At 42.0% G+C, this 14,097-nt stretch overlaps 2 protein-coding genes across 2 annotated transcripts in view; one reads left to right on the top strand and one right to left on the bottom strand.

Annotated features, from left to right (window-relative positions):
* Positions 1-14,097, bottom strand: part of LOC308092362 (voltage-dependent calcium channel subunit alpha-2/delta-4-like) — a gene marked incomplete at its 5' end in the record, with an annotated part of 128,620 nt that overhangs the window by 25,316 nt on the left and 89,207 nt on the right. Inside the window, 4 exon segments of the mRNA XM_080438213.1 lie at positions 179-202; positions 204-224; positions 1,058-1,072; positions 4,659-4,720. Of these exon segments, the coding sequence (XP_080294339.1) occupies positions 179-202; positions 204-224; positions 1,058-1,072; positions 4,659-4,720 (122 nt within the window).
* The window catches only part of LOC308092498 (leucine-rich repeat-containing protein 52-like), a 33,303-nt gene continuing 26,337 nt past the window's right edge, over positions 7,132-14,097 (top strand). Inside the window, exon 1 of the mRNA XM_080438422.1 lies at positions 7,132-7,159. The gene's annotated coding sequence lies outside the window, so the exon portion shown is untranslated. The remainder of the gene's footprint in view (positions 7,160-14,097) is intronic.

Genomic DNA, 14,097 nt, shown 5'->3' with positions numbered 1-14,097 from the left:
GGCTCGGACATTTTGTCCTTGTCTGGGACACATTCATTCCGCCAACAGACAACTTGAATTTTATAGAGTAGAATTACATGCAGTGTGTGCATTTATGTAGTCTCGTTTGTAAGGAAGTCATCATATACATTCAGGTGGGAAAATTAGACCAAAGTGAGGCTGAATGCTAGATGCTTACCATGCTTTGACAGCTAAGAGGGCAGGACACCTTCGATGGTCGTGCACTGCAGAGAGAGAGAGAGAGAGAGAGCGAGAGAGAGAGAGAGAGAGAGAGAGAGAGAGAGAGAGAGAGAGAGAGAGAGAGAGAGAGAGAGAGAGAGAGAGAGAGAGAGAGAGAGAGAGAGACGGACACAGACACAGACACAGACACAGACACAGATACAGACAAGGTCATTAGTCTTGGATTAAGTTTACTCATGATGACTAGACATACCACAGAACTTAAATTAATTCCTTCTGAATTTGATAAAGAGAGAAGGAGGGTGGGGTGGGCAGGGAGAGGAGGAGAGAAGGGGGCGGTGGACAGAGAGAGGGAGAAGGGGGTTCGGTTGAAACAGAGGATAAGTACGAAATGAATACAGAGGGTCGGTGAGAGTCAATGGACGAGGTTAATGTTTGGTCTTAATACATGATGAATGGTTATGACCTACAGATCTGGACCACAGCAATAGTAACCTGCTGCTGAGTGCTTTGTTATTTATTTATTTATTAATCAATCAATAATAAACACAAAAAGACAGAATAGAGTACAGTAAGTTGGTTATAGAATACAAATTCCCATTATAAACCTGTGGGATTATACGCAGCTCCTTCCATGGATATGGTCTTTAAAAAAAAAAAAACATAAATCAGCTACAGAAAGGTGACAGTCAGCTAATCAAGCCACCAAAGCTACTGTAATAATCTGATACTTTAATTGGCCCAACCTAATTGGTGTGTTGTGCATTTGTCGTGGTGTGGCCCTAGATATGAGACAATATCACTGAGATAGCAGATACGTAGTAGGTTAATTTCAACAGTTCAAAAACTATACTTTTACGAAGATTGTTCTACTTACGTCAAAATCATCGGGCTGTGAGCAAAAAGACGGGAAAGAGAAAAATAGTTTGTTATGGGGGAAGTATGTACAGTTGGAGGGGGTACAGTATTGTGTTAAACAGAGCTACAGTATGTCACATTGTGACGTTATATACATGACATGTAATATAAACAGGGTATAAAGCTTTTTTGAGACAAACAGCAATCTTTTGCGGTCACTTTGGGGACAATTAAGCAGCATTTTCCCCAATTTTGAAATGTGTTTAAAGGTAGCAGCTCTGTTTATATGAGCAGTAGGTCTATGTCAGGGGTCCAGTTGGTACAGATAGATCAGGAAACACAATGGTTAGTAGTTTTTAGGGTGGCTCCATTGGCTTTTTTATTTTATTTTATAAGGACAGAGCTGGGCAAGGCAGCTTTCTCTGTCAGCGGCCCAACTTCCTGGAATAAGCTTCAAAAGTCTTTAAAAATGAGCTCCTTGCCATTGGTCAGTTCAGAGCAATGGTCCTTAACACTTTTAACCGTGATTGCACCTGTTTTAATTACGTTATTTTGTTTTAGTTGACTTGTTTTTATGTACTGTTTAAGTTTTTTTAAATTGTACTCTGATTCAAATTCCTTGTCAATCTGTAATGGATTTGGATTGTGTCAATTATTGTAACCTCGGTTACATTGAAAATGAGGGCTTGCCCCTCAACTGTACTCCCCAAGTTTAAATAAAGGTGATGGTGATGATGATGATGATGATGATGATGATGATGATGATGATCAGTGGTAGTAAAAGTACTCAAATGTTTTACTTAAGTAAAAGTATCAATACCACAATGTAGAAATACTCTGTTACAAGAAAAAGTCCGGAATTCAAAATTTACTTGAGTAAAAGTCCAAAAGTATCTTGGCATCAAAATGTACTTAAAGTACCAAAAGTAGAAAGTGCTCATTATGCAGAATGTCCCATTTCACAAGTTTTCGATGCATTGTGAGCTTGTAGATCAGCTATTTCCAACTGGCCGAAATGTATATAGGAATGAAGTGGGTAATGTATGTTTTGTAATAATAATCAAAATCTACAAAGTAACTAGTAACTAAAGTTTTCATATAATTGTAGTGGAGTAAAAGTGCATCATTTTCCTCTGAGATGTAGTGGAGTAGAAGTAAAAGAACTGAAAACTGGAAATACTCCAGTAAAGTAAAACAAATACCTCTAAATTTTACTCAAGTACAGTACTTGAGAAAATTTACTTAGTTACTTTACACCACTGCTGCTGATTAACCTTCTTTTTATCACAACAGTTCACAAATCTTGCTGCTGTGTTCGCACATTGTTGTATTTCTCCCAGTAGGTATACGTTTAGTTTTTTTGTCGTGGTTAGAAAGTATAGCTCTGTTTCCACCACATTTTATGTGCAGCGGGTGCATGCAGTACTCTGTCTTCCCTTGGGAGCGGCCTCTGTCTGTGGCGGCCTTTCTCTATTGCAAGGCTGTGTCCACTGAGTCTTTACATATAGTCACGGCTTTCCTTAGTTTAAGGTCATTCACCGAGCTCAAGTATTCTGCCACTGTATATTCTCTATTTAGGGCTAAATAGCATTCCATTTTGCTTTGGTTTTGGGTTGCCTCGACTCTTTCCAGTATGTCAGGTAGCTTTCTTTTTGTGTTTCGTATAATCTGGTTAAGGCCAATGGCTTTTCCGTCTGGTAGCTGTGCTTGTGTTTGTGTTTTCTCTATGGTTGAGGGCTATGTTATGGAGCTTTCTTTTGGGTGGTTATACAATTTAAATGCTCCCTTTCTTAACTTTAATAATGAATGGATATCGTCCTAATTACAATTATGTTATTGCTGTGCTGTCAGATAACTCACAAATAAATTGAAAAATGTATATAATGTATAATGTATTATGATTTATATAATGTAAATAGTGCAGTGGTGTAAAGTAACTAGGTACAATTACTCAAGTAGCTACTGTACTTAAGTACAATTTTGAGTTTTTTTTTTTTTACTGGAGTATTTCCTATTATCAGTACTTTTACTTTTACTTCTACTCCACTACATCTCAGAGGCAAATATTATACTTTTACTTCAATTATTTGAAAACGAACCACTTCAGCCCTATATACATTTCGAACACTTGAAAATAGCCGATCTATACAAGCTCACAATGCCTAGCAATGCGATGCATTGTGAACATGTAGATCTGCTATTTTAATACAATGTATGCATTTGAAAACTTGTGAAATGGGACCTTCTGCAAAATGAGTACTTTCTACTTTTGGTACTTTAAGTACATTTTGATCCCAATACCTTTTGTACTTTTACTCAAGTAAATTTTTAATTCCGTACTTTTACTTGTAACAGAGTATTTGTACATTGCAGTATTGATACTTTTAATTAAGTAAAACAAAGTGAACACTTCTTCCACCACTGAAAAAGTGTCAAAAAGTTTGAACATTTGGATCTTGCTGTTCAAGCTCTGCTACAGTAGATATTACTCCCTTGCTCAGCATATTAGAAGACAACCATTTAAGAGGAGGGAGGTATATCACAAAAAACGAGTGGAAACAGAAGCCACAGGGGAAATAGAGCCCCCTGCTGGGTTCTGCTGGGTTGGCGGTGTGCCAGAGAAGCTCATATTGTACCCAACCTTCAGTGACAACACATTCGTCAGCTGCATGACGCATCACAGATGCATAATTTGTGCTCGTGTACAAGTACAGTAAACCTCTCTCTCTCTCTCGAGCGCATCTGCCTGAACTACAGTAGCTTGCAATTCACACCATTGAGGGTTTTTTTACCTCTTAAAATAGACAAAGAAGTCATTCATATGATACCGATTGGAGTCGTTCGCCTATCTCCACATATACGTATAAGTGTCAGCCTCCTGGTTCACTTACAGTACACGTCAATAGGAGCACAGGGGGGAGCAGCTCCCCGTTGCGGCGCGCTGACACGCCGTTGGTGCGTGTCCAACCCATGTGAAGCTAGGTATTCAACATTTGTGAACTTTGACCAGGCGTCAACAACCAATAGGAAAGAAGCACAGTGACTGACATTTCACTTGTAGTTTTCTCTCAGTGAGCCAACCACTCCAATAAGTCAAACTAACTGCAAAACCATAAAACCGCCACTGCCCACAACATGCAAGACATGGGAAATTAGTGCGTCTACAGCCTTGGCTTGTGTTGGCTCCAACACTGGTGTATCCCTGTTGGTATCTCTTCTTATGTGATGCTTGACTTTTGTAAAAATGTTTTTGTTGTTGTTGTTGTTTTTTGTATTTTTTTTGTGATACACTGTGATCATAATATTTTCTATTGTTGTTATGTATGTTAATGTCTTGGTCGGACCCCAGGAAGACTAGCTGACGCGTTAAAGCGTCAGCTAATGGGGATCCACATGAATAAACAAATAAACTCCTGACACAGATGTGTGATCATGCCCTCCTTAGCTGTCAACTCTGTGGTGTCATCCATTATGACATTCTTCTCACTCATACCGAATGCCTGGCCTTTATTTGAATAGTCACCCATGAAATCACAGACTATTCAAGCATGTCGGGTCATAGACCTGTGTTGTGTATTTGTGTGTGTGTGTGTGTGTGTGTGTGTGTGTTCTTTGATTACCTGCTTGGCGATGGCCCAGAACCTCTTTTCTAGCAAGTCCAAGGTCATCTGCACCCCGATTGCTAAAAATAGAAGAAACACAACCATGCGTATCCACGCCCACACACACACACACACACACACACACACACACACACACACACACACACACACACACACACACACACACACACACACACACACACACACACACACACACACACACACACACACACACACACACACACACACACACACAGGGTTACTTGGATACAGATACACGGTATAATCCTCATTCTTAACCACTTATGCCCATTATACTGTATACTGCATCCTGATGCCTTGTGTTGTGATCACTATATTTTAGTCTTTCTAAAATAGGGACGGCCACCAGGGTTAAAAGTGGCTCAAGTTCGGTGTAATTCTACAGGGTGTTGATTCTGGGAGAAGGAATGGGGACAGAAAATCAATCAGGCGTTTATTTCACCTTCCATGCTGTTCAGGCTCTCAGGCTTTCTGTTTGTCGTTGATATGCAGAATGAAGGCTGAATACGTAAACACTGATGAAACCTGACGTCTATGTGAGCGCTGATGGAAGCCGAGAAGCAGTGTAAACTAGAAATGTACCGATGCAGTTTTTTTTCCTTCCCGAGTCTTTGTCCTTTGAAATTAAAAGGTTTGAGAACCACTCATCTAGGAATAAATAAATACAATTATATATATATATATATATATATATATATATATATATATATATATAGGTAGTGCATTCAAAATACAAAATAATTGATAACAGTAAATTACATATCATCATGTGATAAAATATGGGAATGGCATAGACTGGCATACTCACCGATACCAGCATTTTAGGAAGTATCGGCAGCTTTTCCGATACTGGTATCGGTATCGTAAACAACTCTAGTGTAAACATAGTAGCTTTTGTTCCCGCATACAATGCCTCGAGAGCCACAATAGCTGCTTCTAGTGACATTGTTACATTATCAACAAAATGTCCCCAAAAGACGCTCTCTCCCTCACAAGGCCACGGTCAAGAAAGAGGCTTTCAGGTTTTTCAGCTAGGGGTGCATGCTGCGGGTGAATCGCTGCAAAGGATGCACAGACAAGTCTTTCTAAATTTGGCAGGAATCAATCGTTCCTCCTACTTTGACCTTCTCCACTTGCATCCACTTTTCATTCACCACATATCTGGAACAAACTCCCCAAGAAAAAAACTACTTTCAATTGTATTCTTAAGTGCTTTGATAATGTTTCTTTTGCACTTGAAGCTCTTAATGTTGTTTGTGCAATGCCCTTGCACAAACCTGCTTTGTTGTTGAAATCTATTGTTATTTGTCTCTGTTTGTCGGGACAATGCTGGGTTACTGGCTATTAACCAATACAAATGTAGAATGTATCCTGCCTTGCCTCGACATCATTCAAATGTTCCAATACTCCTCTGGTAGAAGAAATCATGAGAAAAGTATGGCCCATCAGCGGGCATCTTTCAGGGGAAGGGAAGCCGGGCGGGGAGGGTGATATTTGTCCCCGCACGTAATCCTACGGGCTGTGGGGGAGTAGGACGAAAGCTCTACGTCCTCGCGGTGGGGGCTCCTCACTGGTAGGTAAATCAGTGGGATACAACAGCAGTGACAACACAGAAACGTGTGTCCGGAGGAATCAATTGGAATAAGGACAAAATTGGGGAGAAAAGGGGCTAAAAAAAAAGAATGGCCGTACAGTACATGAACAAGATATGAACAAATAAGACAATGCCATTGTACATGTAAATGGCCCTCCTCCTCATTGACTAGGCCTTTTCAAGAAATGAAGCAAATGAAAAAGAAAATCATGTTGAAAGAGACGTTTCAGTTTCTCCGAGTCACATAGATATAGAAGGTTTCTGCCCGACAGCAATGACATAATGTATGGAGTTTATTTCCTGTGCTGTATGCGTCATGCAGTCACAAGCCTCAGAATGTCCCAAGATTTCATTTGTGCATCAGGTGAATGACATTGAGTGCATACATGAATGACATTGAGTGCATGTAGCTGCATCTTTTGTCCCTTTTTGCAGAAATGAATCGCTGCTCTCTACTCTGACTGACGTCAAATGCCTCCTTTGCCAGTGACATCACCGCCTCGTTAAACACAAGCCAAACATCTGGTATAGAGTGTGTGTACAAGGACCTCCTCTAATGACAGGCCCCCCCATCAAAAAAACAAGCTCCAGGTGTGAAGCAGCTGAATCGGGCACCATCTTGGGAATAATCTGCGCAAGTCACACAGGAGGGAGGAGGCTGTAAAAAGGTTGATCGACGGGGTGCCTGTTAGCTCAGCCGGTTACTGAACACACCATATGCTCTTATAGTGAGCGCGTCGACCCGGGTTTGAATCCGACCCCCCCCCCCAGCCTTGCCTCTCTCTTTGCCCTTGGTTTCCTGTCTGTAAAAGCTCTGCTACACATCTGATTTAGAGCATAACGTGCTTTAAATAAATAGCACTGAAATACTGTGCATTCGGAGGTAAGAAGGAAGAGAGATGTCCACTGAATTATGTGCAAACACACATGCACACTATGTGCCTCTTAATCACTATGTACACAAACATTTATCTGAGAATATTATTATTAAAGTTATGTTTGTTTTGTCTGTGTTTAGGCAAAGACTGTTACTGCATCATGCATGTGCAGTGCGGTGTGGAAGAATGTGTTGGAATGCAATCATATGTACATACAAGACATGAATGCCTACATACACACATTTAGGAGAGATGCAAACAAACACACGTGCATACTGTACACATACACAATTTCCCAAACATGTACAGTACATAAAATATGCAGAGGGCACAAACTCTTGGACACATAATAGACAAATACATACTCTCTTTCTCTCACTCTCCATCACACACACACACACACACACACACACACACACACACACACACACACACACACACACACACACACACACACACACACACACACACACACACACACACACTCCTCATGGAGGCACCATGGATAGTTCCTGTCCAGGGAGAGACGACATCAGTACCACGGACAGCTCCTCCCACTGCTGGGTAAACTGATGGATTGGACGTATTTTCCAATCAGTATGTTTAGGGTCAGCGGTTCTCAAACGTTTACATTTCAAGGACCCCCCAGTTTTGTATGCATTAGCCCACGGACTCCCCCACAACTCTGAGTTACAGACCATGTAAGGTTCCATTTGGTTCTTGACTATCACCCTGGGGGTCCCTGGACCCCACTTTGAGAACCACTGGTTTTAGGCTAATCCCTGGGGGAATGGGATACACCTGGGGTAGCTAGTAAAGTGCCCCGCCTGCAGTCTTTAACCACTTAAACCCCAGCATCCGTATTGTGGGGAAAACTTTCCCCGCAATGACAGAAAACTGAACAGACACTAGCATACAGCCCTGAGGGACTTTGCCCAACCATCTGGGGGTTTAAGTGGTTAAACAGTGTGGTTCTCTCACCACAAGGTGCTCCCTGTGATGTGCCTGCCGACAGGCTCCACACTTCTTTTTTTTTTGGTACATTTTCTGTGCAAATTTAAGAAACTTTTTGATGAGTGGGACGTACAGTAGAAAGTTTAATTGCTGTATTTCATTTGTTCCCGGTCAGTGGTTTTCAACCATTTTCATGCCAAGGACCCCTAAATTGTATACATATACATTTGGCCGTGGACCCCCATCTGAAAATGTTTTGTGCCAGGGACCCCCAGAAGAGAAGATTTGTGTAAAAAAAAAAAAAAAAAACACTTTCAAGATTTTTCAAAAATCTTCAAAAATAGCAGATGTACAAGCTTGCTGTGAGCTTGTATATCTGCTATTTTGAATAGCCAACGTATACAATATGGATAAAGGGGTGAAAATGTGTTAACACCTTTTGCTGGGGACCCCCTGGGACCCCCACAAGGACCACTGGTGGTCCCCGGACCACTGGTTGAGAACCACTGTTCTAGGTAACCAAACAGTCACTTCAGTTCCCCGCTTTGATCCTCTCCTTTGTTTTAAATATCCAAGAATACAATGATGGATACAATGATACAAGTCTGTTGCTGTGATTGTTTGTGACCTCAAGGTGATGATGACGCTTAGCCAGTGCCCACCAACACACACGTACGCACACACAGGTCCAAAGGGTGTTATTATCTGCCGACGGCTTCAGACTAACTCATAATGTTATCCGGCATTGTCTTGTCACTCCAGTAATGAAAACTCTCCTTCATTGAGGCAGCTTAACGGCAGTCTGGGGGAGCGCTCGCGCGCGCACACACGCACACGCACGCACACGCACACGCACACGCACACACACACACACACACACACACACACACACACACACACACACACACAGCAGAGAGGATCCTGAAGCTAAACAAGGGTCAAAATGCATTATGTTCTCAAGCATAAGTCCACTGACGCCATTTCTACAGTGTTTGGTTAACAGGCCTTAAAGGGATTGTTCAAAATTACTCTTTGTTTTGAGTAGAAGTACAATATTTGCCTCTGAGATGTAGTGGAGTTTACAGGAAATACTCCAGTAAAGTAAAAATAGCTCATCATTTTACTTAAAGCCCTGTTTTATATATATAGGGACGCCAAGCTGATTAAAGATTAATGAATATGAGTGTATCGTAGACTGTGGACCTTTTTGGCCTTTCAATGACAGACGTCACAACATATCAAATAGCCATATCTACCTGCCGCATATCATTTAATATTCTCTGTTTGTTCTTTTTTTTTAATCTACACCAGGGTTTCCTCTTCAGCCCCATAGGGAGTTTTAGGTGGCTCTTTATCGACAGAAAGTGGAGCCAACCAACCTATCTGATTGTACCTGGTCCTCCTCTGTGATGGAGCCACCGGTGACACAGCACAACGTGTTCCATCCCAACTATAGGCCTGTCACCATTATATTACATAATCGCCAAATCGCTAATTATTTGAGATAATAGCAATTATTATTTTTGCATATAAGCACAATAAGCTCCATAATCATTTCCATGTTGGACATGTTTAAACATGGAAATGATTATGATTATGTTTTCAAACATTTTCCAAAAATAGCAGATCTACAAGATCACCTTGTAGATCAGCTATTTCAGCTATAAAAAAAAAGATGTATACTGTACACTTATTAAGCATGTCAGTAATTTCTTTGTAAATAGTCTTTTTGTCATATCTGCCCTTTGCAAGATAAGACAAAACATTAATTACACTTTCATTCATATGTTCCAATGTTCAATGCCAAAAACACAAATAAATCGTTGATCGCAATTATCTGTGTGACAATTAACTGTCAACTTAATTTTTGTAATGGAGACATACATGTGCAGGAGGTCCCTGCCTGGGACATGGATGACATGGGATTTACTGTCTGCAGTCTACTTTGTTCTGCAGATGCAAAAGTAGAATTTGCACATGCATAAGCACACACAAACACACACAAAGTAACTCGCTCATAATAATTAATGCACATACTGTATGCAAACAATGCACAACGACAGCAGCGCCCTTGCTCATGAAATACACATGCATTAATTAAGACAAATGCAAATGAACTCTCTCTCTCTCTCTCTCTCTCTCTCTCTCTCTCTCTCTCTCTCTCTCTCTCTCTCTCTCTCTCTCTCTCTCTCTCTCTCTCTCTCTCTCTCTCTCTCTCTCTCTCTCTCTCTCTCTCTCTCTCTCTCTCTCTCTCTCTCTCTTCCATGACCTTCACATTGTGCATTTGGGGCAGAAATAGTCCCATCTCACCATCCTGGCTTTGCAACATCCATCCATCTGTAGGACACTCAGCTCTATCAGCTGACCCCCCCCCACCTTCCCCTTATATTCTCTGTCTGAAATACGAATAGTGCTACCCCCCCCCCCCTCTCTCTCTCTCTCTCTCTCTGCCCCCCCTCCCTCTCTGCTCTCTCCCCATCTCACACAAATGCTTTTTTCTCTCTCCCTTGTTTGTTTCACTCTCCGCTCCCAACATTCTCTCTCCAAACACACAAACACACACACACACACACACACACACACACACACACACACACACACACACACACACACACACACACACACACACACACACACACACACACACACACACACACACACACACACACACACACACACACACCTCCCCCCTCCCTCCCTCCCTCTCCCTCTCTCTTCTCTCGTCTCATTCAGTAAGAGCTTACGCCACAGCTGCACCAGACTCCAACGTTACTATTTCTGTCAAAGTGGAGGTTAATGCACACGCACACAAGCAACAAGGATAGACTTGCACTCAGCCTCAGCCACGCCCACACACACACACACTGTAGTGTACACACAGCACACACACACACACACACACACACACACACACACACACACACACACCTCGGATTGCTCTCCAACACAGGACCACACAACAGCTTGTGGCATTTTACAGGAGATCCAATGTGCTAACTCTCTCCCTATCTCTCTCTCTCTCTGTCTCTCTCTCTCTCTCTCTCTCTAACACCACATGCCCAGTGCACCACCCTCTCACTCTCAGGAAGAGTACCACCCTCCAGTCAGCGCACGGACACCGGCCGCACTGGGGAGGGGGCTACAGCAGCTCGGCTGGTTTAGCGGACGCTAGAACAGAGATCCAAGAAGAGGAGGAGAAGAGAGAGAGAGAGAGAGAGAGAGATAGTGTGCACGTGGAGGATGAGATGCCCAGCAGCGAGTCAATGAGCGCGTGCACGTCCTCCTGGAAACCCACCTGGGGTTCTACCGGCCGGAACGCACAACAACCTGCACGTCTGAAGACTGAACTCAGCTGAGAAGACACAGCGAGAGAGAGAGAGAGAGAGAGAGAGAGAGAGAGAGAGAGAGAGAGAGAGAGAGAGAGAGAGAACTATACTGCGTGTTTTGTCTTTCTTTTTAAACAATAGCAGCGGTTGCTAAAGCGCCTATAGATGAAGGAGACAGGCTTCTTTCATCCCCTCCTCCTCCTCTGCACCCGCTGAGGAGAGAGAGACATAGAAGACCCTTTCAGACGCACGGTTATCTTCAAGTGCCGTCTCACACTGTTTGGAGGAGAGGACGAACGCCACAGCAGATGGTGAGTGGCGTGTATACTGTATAGCTACGTGTGTGTGTGTGCGTGTGTGTGTGTGTGTGTGTGTGTGTGTGTGTGTGTGTGTGTGTGTGTGTGTGTGTGTGTGTGTGTGTGTGTGTGTGTGTGTGAGAGAGAGAGAGAGAGGGAGAGCGAGAGAAAGAGAGTGTATGTATTTGTGAGCTTCTGTGTCCAAGAGTTTGTGCCCTGTGCATATTTTATGTACTGTACATGTTTGGGTAATTGTGTATGTGTACAGTATGCACGTGTGTTTGTTTGTTTGTTTGTCCTTCCATCTCTCCTAAATGTGTGTATATGCAGGCATTCATGTCTTGTATGTACTGTACTCTACGTATGATTTGCATTCAACACATTCTTCCACATCGTTGCACCGCACTGCACATGAGGCAGGATGCAGTAACACTCTTGACCTAAAACACAAACAAAACAAACATAACCACTTAAACCGCATACACTTTGTTGAGAAAAGTCCCCCAGGGGTCTATACTAGTAGGATCGCTTCTTTTTTTCCTGCTCTTCGGGCAGAAATAGCCGATCTACAAGCTCACAACACGTTTCAACCTTGTATATAGACCTGCTATTTTAGCAGGATGTTCGCCCACCAGAATTGGGACGCAAGCAAGGGTTCATTTAAGAGCAAGCAACAGCATGGCTTCTCCTGCTGCTGTATTCCAACGAGACAAAACAGAAACGTCTAAGTGCAGCCACGGGGAGAAGTTGTCATTGGCCATTAAGCAGCAGGCCAGTTACAGTAATGCTGAAAACGGCAGCAAAACACTGCAGCTAGAAATCCAAGGAATCCTTGGAATGAAAACTCTTCAGTAGCCTGTGGTTTAGGATCATTCATACAGTATAGTGAAGCTGCTGTAGCAGAGCTTAAGGCAAAAATGAGGAATTCGTTAAGAGGTTTAACCACTTTTAACCTGGTGTCCCTATTTTGGGCATATCATATGCAAAACATTTCAAAACATGTCAAAGTTTGTCTTTTCTTTTTTTAACAAAAAATAAAAAAATATCAAAAAAGCTTGTAAAAAAATCTAATAGGGTTTACGAGTTGAAGCTGCGTTAATTAATCTTATTCTATGTTGGCAAATGTACACAGTTGTGTGTTATCAATCAAAATATTATGGTTAAAAGCAACATAACCAATAATACTTTGATCGATAAGTACACTGTGTACATTTATTGATACAGAACCACATGGACAGCCAATAACAGAAGTGCTTATCCCACATCTGTCCTGCATCAATACTGCAATACTGGTCCAAAAAACATTGACTGACACACTCATCCCTTTTATTGTGTTGCTTTTAACCCATTTCATCTCGGAATGCATCTCTGTAATTTTATATTTATTTGGCTATTCAAAAACTAGCAGATATACTAGCAGATATATCATATCAATATATATATTTTTAAAAGCAAACATTTGTAACTCACTCACTCACTCTTTAATGCTTCTGGGGGTCCCTGGAACTAAATATTTTGGGATGGGGGTCCATGGCATTTGGGGTGGTCCTTGACATGAAAAAGTGGTTGAGCACCACTGATAGCAACGTACGTTTTTCAGAAACCAGTCAGGATTTAGAAGACATTCGTAGAGATACGTTTCCGGATTGAATGGATTAAGGAAGCTCTAATAGATTGTTGTAGTATTTCACTCTAACCCCAAATCTCTTCCCTGAAAATAGCCGATCTACAAGATCACATCGTGGCACGTTACGATGCCTTGTGTGAGCTTGTCGATCGGCCATTTTCACAGAATGTTTTGGCCCCCAGGAATAGGGAGTCTATAGGGTTGAAGTGGTTTGGAGTATAGGCGAAACCACAGAGCGCTCCCCTGGCACAATCATAACTGCGGTGTCAGAATGCACACCACAGCATGGAGTCTGACACCGCAGCGCTCTGTGGATCCGTCTAGAGTAATTAAATCGTTTGTTTGAATGAGAGGTAGAATGAAGAGCCTTGTGGGCCACTTGGGTAGTGCAGGGGTAAAGTACTTGCTCTCACACCCAAGTGTCTAGGTGTTCGAATCCAGCTCGATGCATCCAGTTTTGGCCAAGCGTCTACATTACAATTTACAATTTAGGCATTTAGCTGACACTCTTAATCCAGAGCGATTTACAGTAAAGAAATGTAAACACAAGGTAATACATCTCTAGGATCATCGGTAAACCAAGAACCTATCATCAGTCCAAACATTACAATATCAAAAAATAAGTAATATGTACATTGAAACTATACAAACAAATGAACCTGTAATCTGTCTAAATAACATGCCATCTAAATTACACTTTAACATCAACCCATTCAATCCGGGAAAGCATCTGTGTAACC

This window comes from Gymnoscopelus braueri (assembly GCF_963280865.1).
Source record: "Gymnoscopelus braueri genome assembly, chromosome: 9".
Taxonomy (NCBI): Eukaryota; Metazoa; Chordata; class Actinopteri; order Myctophiformes; family Myctophidae; genus Gymnoscopelus; species Gymnoscopelus braueri.
The sequence above is the reverse complement of the archived record's forward strand: the minus strand, read 5'-3'. Positions and strand labels throughout refer to the sequence as shown.